This window comes from Conger conger, chromosome 15 (assembly GCF_963514075.1).
Source record: "Conger conger chromosome 15, fConCon1.1, whole genome shotgun sequence".
NCBI lineage: Eukaryota > Metazoa > Chordata > Actinopteri > Anguilliformes > Congridae > Conger > Conger conger.
The window spans coordinates 7,374,231-7,388,844 of NC_083774.1; the positions used below are offsets into that span (position 1 = coordinate 7,374,231).

At 48.6% G+C, this 14,614-nt stretch overlaps 1 protein-coding gene across 1 annotated transcript in view; it reads right to left on the bottom strand.

Moving 5' to 3' along the window:
- The window catches only part of dusp8a (dual specificity phosphatase 8a), a 56,013-nt gene extending 41,399 nt beyond the window's left edge, over nucleotides 1-14,614 (bottom strand). The window contains exons 1-2 of the mRNA XM_061222347.1: nucleotides 14,501-14,614; nucleotides 4,445-4,794 (exon numbers count right to left, since the gene is read on the bottom strand). Coding sequence (XP_061078331.1) covers nucleotides 4,445-4,678 — 234 coding nt within the window. The 5' untranslated portion in view covers nucleotides 4,679-4,794; nucleotides 14,501-14,614. The remainder of the gene's footprint in view (nucleotides 1-4,444; nucleotides 4,795-14,500) is intronic.

Genomic DNA, 14,614 nt, shown 5'->3' on the forward strand with positions numbered 1-14,614 from the left:
GCTTTGCTTTTTGGGGATTCAGGCCTAGTTTCTCTGTAAAAGATCTTTGTGGCACAATACAAAATAAACTGAATTGCATTGAATTTAAAACATTTGTTGGATGCTCTTATGTTCCCTTGCTGGATCACAGCATAAATCTGGTAATCCTCACTGTTAAATTACACAATGTGATATAAAGGTAAAATCATTCAGATCCAGTTCTCTGTGCCTACCACTCCTCCTCTCCCCGGGAGATTAATATTATCCTCCGCTCCCCCGCATTACCTGGGAGGGCCAGTGCCCATCCCAGAAATCAAATAAAATCCCAATAAAACATCTAACCATGTGAGGAGAGACACGACCGCTCTCTTCAGCGAGGTGCTTAACCCAAATTTATTCAAGTTATGTAAGCAGATCAGCAGTCAGAGGGAACTTCACACTTTATTTTAAAAGACGATTCATACTGTGAATAAAATATTCAGTGAGTTTCCCCATGTGCTGAACAAGACTATTAAAAGCACAATTAGCAGGACCGAAACTGGTTACTGCATATCCATTCTGGCTGTCTGCAAATAGGAACCAACAACACATATTGATTTTAACCAGACATATAAAAGTGGCCGTGTGTTCACATTACTGAGGAATATTTATCATATATATATCTATATATATATATATATATATATATATATATATTTTTTTTTTTTTTTTTAAGTGAGCACTTTATTATTTTTTACAAATGTACTCCTTGCCATATATTTTTAAACTATTGGGGACCACTTTAGGAATGGAACGACGATCAATATATTTACCAGTATGGATCAGCATCATTTGCAATTCACCAAGGAAACACATTGAAACAAATGACAACGATAAGTCCAAATTAAATTTCCCACTGAGGACTGAAGGTATTTGAGAAACGCCAATTTACAGTCACCCCTGTCCTTCCATGATAGCTGAAGCCCATTACTGTCCCAATTCCTCCACATAAATGGATAATTGTATTACATAACTTTTTTTTTTGCCGGACTGTGCCCTTTGTTCCAATCCCATGAGGCAGTGCGGCTCGGGCCGCGGGCAGCACACCACATGCCTGCAGTGCAGCGATGCGGGCCCACGTTACGCAACGCCATCTCGGAAAACAGCGTTCCGAGGGTCAGCGTTTCATCAAAACGGCAATTACCACATCGCCACAAGTCCCGAGGGGGCGGGTTCACCCCCGAAACGTCCTCGACGCAAGCTGACATTCCCAGATCTTCCACCGCCGAGGAAAACTGCTCGAGCCGAGGTTTGAAACAGTTGGTAGCTGGTATTTCGAGCTGGCCATAGCTGGATTTTACACCAGGGAAGACAACACAACTAGCTACTGTCCCCTGCAATCTGACAAATGTTCAAATATGTACCGATACAACACAACAAGCTACTGTTATTTCCCCCCCTCTAACAGATGCGGTCTGAGGCCACTTGTGAAAAGGCTTTGATTTTGCATTCTTTTCTAATTTAATACAAACTTTACTACTTTAGCAATTATATTTTCAGCATAACAATTTGTGTGAAAGGTTGAACCTTTAAAAAAAAAAAAAAAAAATTACATTCATTTCAGAATTTCTTAGTATTTGGCATGTGCACCTTTTGCTTTAACGACAATGTGCACTCAAGCTGGATTCCATACATTTGTGCAAAACTTGATTCTCCACATTATCCCAGCATTATCTGACAATGTTCCAAAGAGCATCTTGTGATGTTACTGAATGCTTGGCTTTTGCCATAGATGTTCAATGGGGTTGCTCTTTTTTTTTTTTTCTTTGTAGTAACTTTAATTTGTTTAAAAACATTTTTGACATCCTAAAACTTTCTGTTTATTTCCAGGATTACATGAAAAAAAAACCCAGATTAGGTCTCAGACTTTTGGACCCCACTGTACATGATGAAAGATCACACAAGAACAGATTACAAATGCACTTGTGAAATAACAAGGACAGGAAAGCATTTGAAATATATTCTTATTTGCTCTAGACCAGCCACAGCAGAAACCCAGCTAACACAGAATGTTCTCACAACCTTACTGGAATGTTTCGGCAATGTCATAACATTGCCACTACATAGCAGCAACACTGTGAGAACGTTTGCCGTTAGCCGAGCTTAGCACATGATTTAGGTCAGTGGCAACGATACCCAGCGGCAAATAGCCAGCGTGCCCACGGCTAGCCGCACATGGCTAGCTTGTACAGCGCCTGTGGGGTAGGTGATGTCATGGTTAACCAATCAAGAATAGTATCTCCCCAACCCCCCCCCACCCCCAGCTTCATCCAGGCTGACATTATCCTCTTTACCAGAGATCATACAATCAGACAGCTGCAGCACTGAGAAGGGGGGGTCAGGATGGGGAAGGGAACCCAGAGAGAGAAAAGAGATTGAGAATGAGAGAGGGAGAGAGACAGGGAGTGAGTGAGTAAGTGAGAGGGAGAGAGCAAGAAAGAAAGAGGGAGACAGAGAGAATGAGAGAGAGCACAAGAGTGAGAGACAGTGAGATAAGAGAGAGAGAGTGAGTGAGTGAGTGAGTGAGAGGGTGAGAGCAAGAAAGAAAGTGGGAGACAGAGAGAATGAGAGAGAGCACAAGAGTGAGAGAGAGAGCGGGAGAGAAATAGAATGAGAGAGAGAGTGGGAGAGAAACAGAATGAGATAGAGAGAGAGCGGGAGAGAAATAGAATGAGAGAGATTCAGAGAGTGAGAGACAGTGAGAAAGAGTGGGAGAGAAATAGAATGAGAGAGAGAGTGGGAGAGAAACAGAATGAGAGAGATAGAGAGTGTGAGAGAAATAGAATGAGAGAGAGAGAGAGTGGGAGAGAAATAGAATGGGAGGGAGAGATGGAGAGAGAGAGAGAGAGAGCTAGAGAGAGCAGTGGTCTGTGGGCCAGAGTGCGCGGGTTCTGAACGCTCGTCACCCAGGGCGGGAGCGTTCTCCCGCTGGTCTATTTTCAGAGGGGTTAGTCGGGCAACACGGCCTGGGTGAGTGACAGCCGGGCCAGGAGGGCAGCACAGCTCCGTGACAGAGCTGACGCATCGCTACGGTTCAGCCACCAACAACCGGGGACGGTCTCCAGGCTGCACCGGGACTGAAAGTGGCCTAAACGTGGACCAAACACGGACTAACCCGCAGAGCGACTGCAGAGGTATAATGCAGCACAAGAGCGGACAACACTCAGACCAAATGCAGCCCAGACTGATGAGCGTGACGATTTCGTAACCAGGTGGAAGGGACCAGACACCGGCAGCCATTTGGTTTCTGTGCAGTGAGCACTAGAAGAGGAAGCAGCTCGCTGGCTCAGCAGAGAGCCAGGGTCACATGACCTTAGCGGCCAGCATCCATGACTGTAACCTAATATCAGGAACTTGCAGAACATTTTTATGAACTGCCAATCAAACGGTCCGTTTGCGCTAAAAACAACACAAAGAGGGGGACACGCACGTCCATCATGTGCCGGGACTTTCCAGACAAGTTTCCCATAACGTTCCTGGTGTGGGCTTTCCACGCAAACCTCCCATAACATTCCCAGTGCGAGCCTTCCACACAAGATTCCCATTAGATTCCCAATGAGGGCTTTCCACACAACCTTCCCATGATGTTCCTGGTGTGGAGTCGCAACATCCCAGTCGCTACAACACTGAGCGAATGTTCTGCGGTTTCCACAGTCTGAGACCAGACAGGAGAGGGAACAGCTCAACGATGGCGAGAATGTGAAAATGAAAGAGGACGTGATAACATATCAGGAAACCCTCAGCGCTGCCAACTACGCACAGACAATACAAACACAATTTTCTTTTTTAGAAACACAGATGACACACGTCTCAGACATTTTTCCCCAGACGTTGTTCCGACACCGCGAGCACACGTGCCAATCTCCCGCTCGGAACACGGAAAAACGTGTCATATTCACGGCAGAACTCGCGGAAAATGAGGTGTGTGGCTTTCATGGGTGCTGATAAGCGATAAAGCGTTTAGTACAAGGGAGATCGACTGTGGGCCACATCCAGACATCTGAACACACAGGAGGAGGAGAAGCATGTTCTCAGGAGGACTGGGCCAAAGTTACCCAGGTGACTCAGACTGAAGGGAGATGTACCGGTGTAACCAGTCATAGAGTGGGTGACTTCACATTCATGTAAAACGCACAACAGACCAGAGTGAACTTCAATTAATCATCACCGCTCTGAAAACTCTGACAGTAAGCAACAGCGGAACAAGTTATCCTTCAAGAGCGTGTGCGTGTGTGTGTGTGTGTGTTGGTGTGTGTTGAGGGTGGAGGGCAGAACATGGGAACTTAAGAACACACAATCAGAAGAACAAGGGTATCTGCGTGAACATGGATAAATGCGCATTAAATAAAACTCCATTTGGGAGAGTTTCGGCGGTTGCTGGGTGACGAAGGGGGCGTGGCTATGTGTGACGGGGGCGGGGCCTCACCTTGACCTTGCCGTTGGGTTGGAGCAGCTCGGTGACGGACACCTTGTCCTGCTGCAGCCGCCTCTTCACCAGCTTGGAGCAGCAGACGTTGAGCGAGCTGAGCACGTGCGAGGCGTTGTACTCGGAGAAGGTGCGGCTGTCAATCACCAGCGTCCGGCCCGCCCCACGCTGCAGGAGCCCCGCCAGGCGCCTCGTTTCCATGGCGCCGCTGCGCCAGCCCTTCTCCCCGGCCATGAGGGGGGGGGCGGGGGGGCGAGGGGGGGCGGGAGGTGGGGCGGGAGGAGGCGGCACGAGGGAGGGAGGGGGGCTCCACTCAGGGCTGGGGGCTCAGGATGTCCATGTTCGCTTCCCTGGGGGAGGAGAGAGAGAGAGCAGGACACGGGTTAGAGAGGGGACGAGACCCCACAACAGCCCGGCAACACCCCGGCAATGTCCCTGCAACGTCCCGGCAACACTCCAGTAACGTTTCGGCAACACTCAAGCGACGTACCAACAACACCCCTGCAACGTTCCAGCAACACCCCAGCAAAACACTTCTTCAGTTCAGCAAAAACGCGCCGGTAATGTCCAGACAACACCAATAATCCAATAATCGAGAGGGGTCTGGCAGAGGACTGAGGACACCTCCAGCTCCTCCCAATATCCTCCAACACCACCCACCGCCATTACGTGCGTCAGTAACGTTAATTTAGCTAATGTTGCTAAATTAACGGACACTGGCAGCCCCCGATACAACATCAACTTAGCTCATTGCAATAACCGAAATGTATGATGAAGAGTTTTATATCGCCTAGTTACATAAACACTCAGCTAGCTAGTTTGATGTTTGTTCCTGCTCTACAGAAGATGATAGGAGACTCTGATCTTTGAATCAAGGCAGTAGGCTATGTAACCTGAGCAAATGTTGCTCGGCTATCAGTATGATCATCAATCTAAATTCATATGCTGGCTACCGCCGATACAATATCAACTTGGAAGTGCTGGATCCAAAATGGCTGCCCTCGGCCCACCCCACCAGCAGCATATCCACAGGACACCTTACCCCTCCCAAAACCTCCTCTCGGCCTGGAGTCTAACTCACTCTTAATCTTTCACTGGGTCTACTGTCGCACATTTCACCTGTTAAACAACACCAGGCAGCGGATACTATTAGCCTTTAGAAACACGCATAGAGAAGAAGCTATTTCAGACACACACACTCTGCTTCTTTCAGTATTTATTCCGCTCCCGATTAGTCAGTGGGCCCTGTCCATGGGAAGGAGGGCATATTCTGTTCAATTTCCAAAAAAGGGCAGGAAAAAACGTGGCAGAAAGAAAAGTGCATGCACTGTGATTGGTGCGTTTGGAGATTGCTGCGCCGTGATTTGTGCATTTGGTGTTCGCTGCACTGCGATTGGAGCGTTTGGTGTTTCCTGCACTGCGATTAGTGGTGTTTGCTGCACTGTGATTGGTGTGTTTGGCGTTTGCTGCGCTATGTTTGGTGCATTTGCCGTTTGATGCACTGTGATTGGTGCGTTTGGTGTTTGCTCCCAACCATCCACACACACACACACACACACACACATACACACACGCGCATGTAGTTCTATATTCTATATTGTTCTATATAAGTTTTATATGTCTTGCTGTGTAAGTTACAAACTTGGCCTATCTACCTTGTGTATTGGACATATGTCCATGGCCTTATAACCAATCGTATATGAATTATACTTCCGGGTTTGTTCTATGACCATGACGTGCACTGGTTTACAAAAGTGTTTGATAAATAAAATGTAATGTGGGGGCGACATGGCTCAGGCAGTAAGAGCAGTCGTCTGGCAGTCGGAGGGTTGCCGGTTCGATCCCCCGCCCCGGGCTGTGTCAAAGTGTCCCTGAGCAAGACACCTAACCCCCAAATGCTCCTGACGAGCTGGTCGGGGCCTTGCATGGCAGCCAGTCGCCGTCGGTGTGTGAGTGTGTGTATGAGTGGGTGAATGGAGAAGCATCAATTGCACAGCGCTTTGGATAAAGGCGCGATATAAATGCCTGCCATTTACCATTTACCATTTAATGTAAAGTAAAACATGTCAGTCACCACTTGTGGACGAGACAGCCGACTGGGGAAATGGCCGACACGACATCAGCGGGGGCTGCTGAAATCATAGTTTCTCCTCTGAAGGCAGCGAGGCGTCGAGTTCATGCAGCCACAGGATTTCCCAGAAGTCCCGCCGCCACCCGAACACCAGGCTCCGCAGACCTGCCCGTTCACAAGCCCCTACCCACCGCCACGGAGTCGTAAATAAGAACAGTCTGGAAGAAGTGGCGTTTGCTTCTCGGGGAGTGACACGCAGACGGCAGCCGCGGATCGGATCAGAGCCCGAATGGAGGGGCATGTCCCCCCCCCCCCCCCCCCACCGCTCAAAGCATGCAAAAAGGAAAAAAGCCAACAGCTACACTCCGGCTAAAAAAAGAGGGTCAAATAGGGGCTGTACAACCAGGACAAATAGACTATACACTCACCGAGCACTTTATTAGGAACATTTGTACTTTATTACACCTACTTATTCATGCACTTATCTAATCAGCCAATTGTGTGACAGCAGTGCAACGCATACAATCATGTAGATACGGGGCAGGAGCTTCAGTTAATGTTCACATCAACCATCAGAATTGGGGAAAAATGTGATCTAAGTGACTTTGACTGTGGAGTGATTGTTGGTGGCAGACAGGGTGGTTTGAGTATCTCAGAAATTACTGATCTCCTGGGATTTTCACTCACACTAGTCACTCAAGTTTGCAAGGAATGGTGCGCAAAAAAAAAAAACTGTGAGCAGCAGTTCTGCAGATAAAAATGGATTGTTAATGAGAGACGTCAGAGAAGAATGGCCAGACTGGTCAAACCTGACAGTAATGCAAATAACCACACATCACAACAGTGGTATGCAGAAGAGCATCTCTGAACACACAACGCATCATAACTGCGAGTGGATAGGCTACAGCAGTAGAAGTAAAAAAAAATAAAAGTCTAATAAATACCTAATGAAGTGAGACACCTTACCCAGACAACTTCACAGGGTTACTAGGCTGTTACTACTGTTTGGCCAGACGGCCAACTCTAGGAAGAGCCCTGGTGGTTCCAAACCTCTTCTACTTCACGGTTATTGATGCCGCTGTGTTCCTGGGAACATTCACAGCTTTAGAAATAGTTTTTATACTGCTGTGATCTATGCCTCACCACTATTTTATGGAGAAAGTCCACAGAGAGCTCCTCCAAATTCATGGGTTACGTTTTGTCCTGATAAGCAGTGTGAATTGTGGGACCATGCATACACAGGTGTAGCACACACCACACACCACACACCAACCATCTGTATCTGTAAATGGAAAATGCTAAGTGGCTGGCATTTATATAGCGCCTTTATCCAATTAATGCTTCTCATTCACCCATTCGCACACTTCAACACACCCACGGCAGGAATCGAACTGGCAACCCTCCGACTGCCAGATGACTGCCAGACGACTGCTCTTACCTCCTGAGCTATGTCATTACTGTTTAGCTGATGCTTTAATCCAAATCGACTTACAGTTGTTAAGTCTAAGCAGGGGACGATCCCCGCTGGATCAATGTGGGGTTAAGGGCCTTGCTCAACGGCCCAACAGCAACACTGGGGCTGGAACCACCAACCTTCTGGGTGCCAGTCATGAATCTTAGCCACTAGGCTACAGGCTGCCTGAACACAAGCTTCTCCTTCCCAAGATCAGGACAAAGGGGGAGGGAAAGAGAGAGAGAGAGAGAGAGAGAGAGAGAGAGAGAGACAAATGTGGATAAAAAAAGAAAAGCATGGTGCTGTGAAAGGTTCTGAACCTTACCACGCCACAGTGATCTGATGAATACCCGACCCCCCCCCCCATCACTCTGCGTCAGCAGCCTCTACTGCACCTCCACTGCATACAGCACTCACGCCATCACGCAGTACCCCCCACTGTTTATCTCTCTCTCTCTCTCCCTCCCCCTCTCCCTCCCTCTTCCTCTTTCTCTCTCCCTCTCTCACACTCTCTCTCCCACCTCCTCTCCTCTCCTCTCCCTCCCTCCTCCTCCCCTCTCCCTCTCCCTCCCTCCTCCTCCCCTCTCCCTCTCTCCCTCCCTCTTCTTCTTCTTTCTCTCTCCCTCTCTCACACTCTCTCTCTCTCCCTCTCTCTCTCTCAGGAGAAGACAGTTGCTTGGTTGTAGCTATATCTCATGCATGTACAACAGAGCAGAAAAACGGAAAAGCCAGGCTCACACACACACACTCTCTCACTCACACACGCACAAAGCACATACGCACACATGCACGCACACACACACACAGTCATGAGGATGCGTCCAGAATAGGCAGGTTGGTCAGGTGTGTGCTGCAGGTAACACGTCTCTGACCTTTCACCTCTGCAGCCTCTACGCCTGCCACTGCCTGCTGGAGGGAGACTCAACTCAGCCTAGCGACTCGGAGAGGCTCGGAGCAGCCAGCCAATCACAGGAGAGCTGTGCCGAGTGAGGGCCAATCACAGCTCCCGAGACATTGAGGCACAGAGCCAATCCTGCATCCCGTCACAGATCAGAGACGGAACACACCCTCGCTGGAGAAAACACGCCAACACACACCATGTAAACGGTAAACAGTGACACACACCAGCAAAACACCCAGTTTTTTTTTTTCAGTTTTTTTTTTGTCATTTCTCTGGGATGCTTCAGTCCACATAAACCAGGAAAACATTACAGTGGGGAAGATGAGGAACGTCTCGAGGAGGACTCCATGCGACACGCCAACGTCGTCGCTAACATCCTCGCTAACATGTTCTGCTGTGGCCCCGTGTCTCTGTCCCTCAGACCCAAAGCCCAACAGAAAAAAAAAAAAAACCCACCACACTCTGTGCCTCTCTCTCTGTGAACAGGTGATCCGCACCGAGCTGTCACTCATAAGCACTGCAAGGTTAGATAAGAGGGAGCATGGGGGGGGGGGGGGGGGGCGGGGAGCGGACCCCCACCCCGCACAGCCCCCCTCCCTCAGTGCTCAGTGGAGTTTCTCTAACCGCGTGCGATCAACGGCATAAAAACACCAGAGGGCGCCGCCTCCTCTCTCCCCTGCTGCCACGGTAACCTGCCTCACTGTAAACACGCAGCATCACCGCGGCAATGGACTCCACTGCTGTTGCTATCGGCGACGGAGCCGGGCACTGCAGATGGACCGGGAGAATGAGGATGCCACACTCACACAAACACACACACGCGCACACACACACACACACACACACACACACACACACACACACACACACAAAAACACACCACGCAATCACAGACACAAACACACACACACAAAAAGATGCACATACATACCACACTCACACAAACCCATATACACACACCTGTATACACACACAGATGCTCCCTGTTAACGGAAGAAAGACAGCAGGAGACAAACCCCCAACAACAACCCCCCCCGCCCCAAAACGCGAGCAGAAATAAAAAAAAGCCAGCAGGCTTACCTTGGCTGCTAGCTAACCCTGCACCTGCTCACAACAACAGACAAACAGAGACAATATTCCCCTCTACTGTCTGCTACTGCTACTGCTCAACTCCCTGAGAGAGAGAGGGAGGGAGGGAGGGAGGGATGGAGTGAGGGAGGGAGAGGGAGGGATGGAGAGAGAGAGGGAGGGAAGAAGAGATCAAGAGAGAGTGAGAGAAAGAGCAAGAGAGAGAGGGGGAGAGACAGAGAGAGAGACAGAGAGAGAAAGGGGGAGATACAGAGAGAGAGATGATTATTCTCCTGGTCGAGAGCAGTGGGCGTGTAATGGCGCTGGCTCTGAGTGAAAACAGGGTGAAGGGGAGGAGCTGGGGGGGAGGAGCTGGGGAGAGGGGCATTACGCGGGACGCACCACCACCGTCACACGCTCTTCACCAGCGGATCAGGATGCCCCGGGGGAGCGGAGAACACGGAGGGAATCACCCCAAATTCAGTCCCCATCCCACCCCAGTCACACACACATTTAAAAGAAATACAACAAACAATATTTCTTACAAAAAAAATTAAAATAATAATAATACTTAATGATTTTTTGTTTTCAGTCGTGCACACTGCGGGCCTGGAGGTGCAGGTAGCAGCACCGAAACAGAACTGGACGAGATTCTGAGGTTGCCATGGGAACACTGGATCCCGTAGCCAGGGGAACGGAGGATGCTGCAGGGGCTCAGGCTCCTGTTTTAGCACTGGGTTTGCCTGTGTTTGACAGCCTGTGCTTGAGGGCCTGTGTTCACCTGTGTTTGAGTGCTGTGCTGGCCTGTGTTTGAGGGCTTATGTTTGAGAGCCTGTGTTCACCTGTGTTTGAGAACCTGTGTTCACCTGTGTTTGAGTGCTGTGCTGGCCTGTGTTTGAGGGCTTATGTTTGAGAGCCTGTGTTCACCTGTGTTTGAGAGCCTGTGTTCACCTGTGTTTGAGTGCTGTGCTGGCCTGTGTTTGAGAGCTTATGTTTGAGAGCCTGTGTTCACCTGGGTTTGAGGGCCGGTGTTCACCTGTGTTTGAGTGCTGTGTCGGCCTGTGTTTGAGGGCTTATGTTTGAGTGCTGGGTTTGCCTGTGTTTGAGTGCTGTCTTGGCCTGTATTTGCCTGTGTTTGAGGGCCTGTGTTTAAGGGCCTGTTTTTGAGCACTGGATTGGCCAGTGTTGGAGTTCCGTGTTGGCCTGTGTTTGAGTGCTGTGTTGGCCTGTCTTTGAGCGCTGGGTGCTCCAGTGGCTGGGAGCAAGGCCCTCGTGTTCAGTAGCTCTGTCCCAGCCCGTGGGCGTCCCGTTTGCTACAGTACGGTCCAGGCATGCAAAAAGTGTCCTGTGAAAAAGCCCTTTGTTTTCTGCAGAACAATGGGGCAAAAAAAAAATCCAGCCCCCACCCCTGAAAATTCTCACAGCACACCTCTGAAAAGCTCACAGGACCGGGGGGGGGGGGTACAGAAAAGTACAGATCGGAAGGCCAACACAAAACACATGAAGAAACTGGGTTACTGATTAACAGCTCCGTAACGTCGCCTGCCTTCATCTGCGAGTCTGATTCACTGACAGCTCAAACGCAGGGCTCCCTGAGGCTCAACTGGAGCTCCATTAGAGTGGCCTGTTCCCTGAGCAGTGTGCATCGCTGACCCAGAGCACCCACTGCAGTCACTGTGTTCTGGAGCCAAGATGGACGCCACATGCAAGGAATGAACCACAGGGCAGGACTTACGATTGATTACTTCCTGAAGCAGGGATCAGCAACTCGGGCCGAGACCCTGCTGGTTTACCGCCCTCGCTTTATCTGGAAGTCGGGCGGGGAGACCGATTGGTAGCACATATCGTTCAGTTAATTACCTGGGAGAAAGGAAATCCAGGGCCGGATTTTGGGATTTTGGACCAGCGTTAATGATCCATGTTACAGTATTTAACCGACAGTGAAGTGATCCTGTTCAAAGCTCTCTCTCTCTCTCTCTCTCACTTGTTTTTTAGAGCCACCTTCTGGTGAGAGGCTCCAAAGCTCTGGCCTGTTTCAGATGAGATGCGCAGGGATCCGATTGGGCTAAGCCCTGGGGAGGGGCAGATTAAAGACGGCGCGCGGTCGGCCGAACGCGCACTTCTACGCAGCGCGCTGCGGTTAACCTGCCACTTTCTCTCCCGTCCCTCCCACGGCTGTGTTCTGCCAGAGGGCCGGGTTTGGGCCTACGAAGCCCTGCTGCTCCAAACTGACCCGACTCAGTCACGCTCTCCTTTAACTCACACCATTACATGATTTATTTCGCTTGGCAGACGCGGTATCAAGCATGGTTTGCATTCCTAATATTTTACACACACGGAAAACCTTTGTTGTTAATGCAACACTGAGTTCATCCAGTCCACAGTGGCTAGGAGGAGATACCCCGTCAGTATGGAAACGTAATCCAACGGAGCCAGATCTGGGTCAAACACGTCATTGTTTTCTCTTCAAATATTTTTCTCCACTTTACTAAGCTTGTCTGAAATGAAATACTCACAAAAAGAAGCGCAAATCCCACCTGCTGGTCCTCTTGGTTTGTTCCAGGCAACCGCACCAGGCAAGATCAATCAAGCACAGAAAAGTATTTGAATCAAAAACAGTTGTGTATTTGGGCAGCCTCTTGCTGAATGGTCAAGGTGCTTAACTGGGATCTGGAAGGTTGTTGGTTCAAGCCCCACTGTAATCACAATAATGCAGCTGTTGGGCCCCAGAGGAAGGCCCTTGACCCCCACATTGCTCCAGGTGGAATCGGCCCCTGCCTCCTGTAACCAAATGCAAATCACCAAATGCATTTGGATAAAAGCATCAGCAGCTACTGTATTTGCCCCAAGTTTGCGCTGAGCACTTTAGCATGCATTATGAACACTGGGGAATCCGTGCGAAACCTCAGACAATTCACTTTTCTTCAATACAAAAACAGCTTCTGTCACCCGATACTGAACCGACAACATACGCTTCACTGGTGGAGCTCCCATCAGAACCGGGTCTGATCCCAAGGTCACTCCGCTCTGAACACAAATTAGACATGCCAAAGAGCAGGGATTATTTCAGGAAAGCAAAAAAAAAAGAAAATCTGCCTTAACATGGTTTGTTTCTCCAAAAATTAGGAAACAAATAAAGTAAAACAAAAAGGCAAAAACAACTCAACACAGAACAACTGCAGTGCTCTTAGTAACTGAACCAAGGAAATTGAGGGTACAACATTGAAGATATGTAGTGTACTTCTGTTGTTATTGTTTTCATAAGATACTTTTGTTTCTTACATAAACTGACAATATACATAAACAACAATCCTGTGGTAAACAAATCATGTCCTAAACAAAAGAAGGGTGACCACAGCGAGGCCTCGCGCTGTTAGTGCAGCCCCGTGCCGGTTCTCCTTCATGGCGTTCCTTTGGTGATTTATGTCTGACCTTAATTAATTTAGCTAAGGCTGGACCACGCTACCGGGCCAGCATTGACTTCCTGTCAGGGGGAAAGCTGACTACAGCACTGAGCACCAAAACAATTAGGTAGTGTATATACCTCAGGCGGAAAACTGCTTCAGTTGAACATATCTAAGGAGCAAGACGATCAGAAAACCGAGCGAAAATGGTCCACAATCAGAATTTGAAATTATAACACCCGGTCCTGCTGGAATAATTAATACAAAATTCAACCGTGTGTGACACTGTCGCCAACTAACAGAGTCAGAGAGCTGGAAACGGCATAATATTCACCAGATTCCCACCACCACCATCTCTACCCTCCATTCCAGACCAAGTAGCTCCCAAACACCCCGACTGCGGTTGGACCCAGGACCCCGGTTAAGCAGAGTGAAGCTGCAATGTCACAATGATACATAACATAATTTGAATATGAAATATAGAACGAGGTTGCATTGAAAAGTGAAAATACAAATATTAACCCAACCAACCATCGGGCCTACGAGGAAGAAACGGGAACCAAAAGTCAAAATATTGCAGTTCATGTTGTTTTAGGGAACGCAAAAATGCGTAAAAACATTTTTTTCTCATCAGCACACTACGGCCAAAGACCAGTCCAGGAGGCTACAGGAGTCGTGGCCATTATTAAAATGTAGTTTCAGTTTCTACGCTGAACAAGATGAATGCGCTAACACTAGACACTCGGTCACCAAAACTGCATGAACAGCCATAATGTATAAAACAGGTTAGCAAAATGTTATAGTTTACTTCAAAACAAAGCTCTCGGATTAACTCAATGAATGTCACAAGCTTCATGCGCGTAAGGACAACCCGTGCGTGTTCCGTAGGAAATTATTCAGATTGGCTATCAGCTATAAAGACGTGGATTTAGCATTTGAACTAAGCCCCTGAGCCCTGAGTATTGATTGTACAGCAACGATATCACATCGGTCTCCTGTGTAACCAATCTATCATGGATCTAGCAATTAAACCAGCGTCCCATTGAGCATGTCCGACGCTTACTACTATTATGACGCGAGGAAATCGATGAAACGATTAGGATCAAATCGTTCCCGTGCAAGGGAAATAAAACGGTATGAAATAAAGACAACAACCTACCTAGATGATAGAAATCAGATGGGCCGTAGTAACTGGATAAAACTCGCCGGGGAACGTAGGTAAATAATGTATGGTCGGCATAATTCCTCATAGAATCAGAGACTGGTAATATCG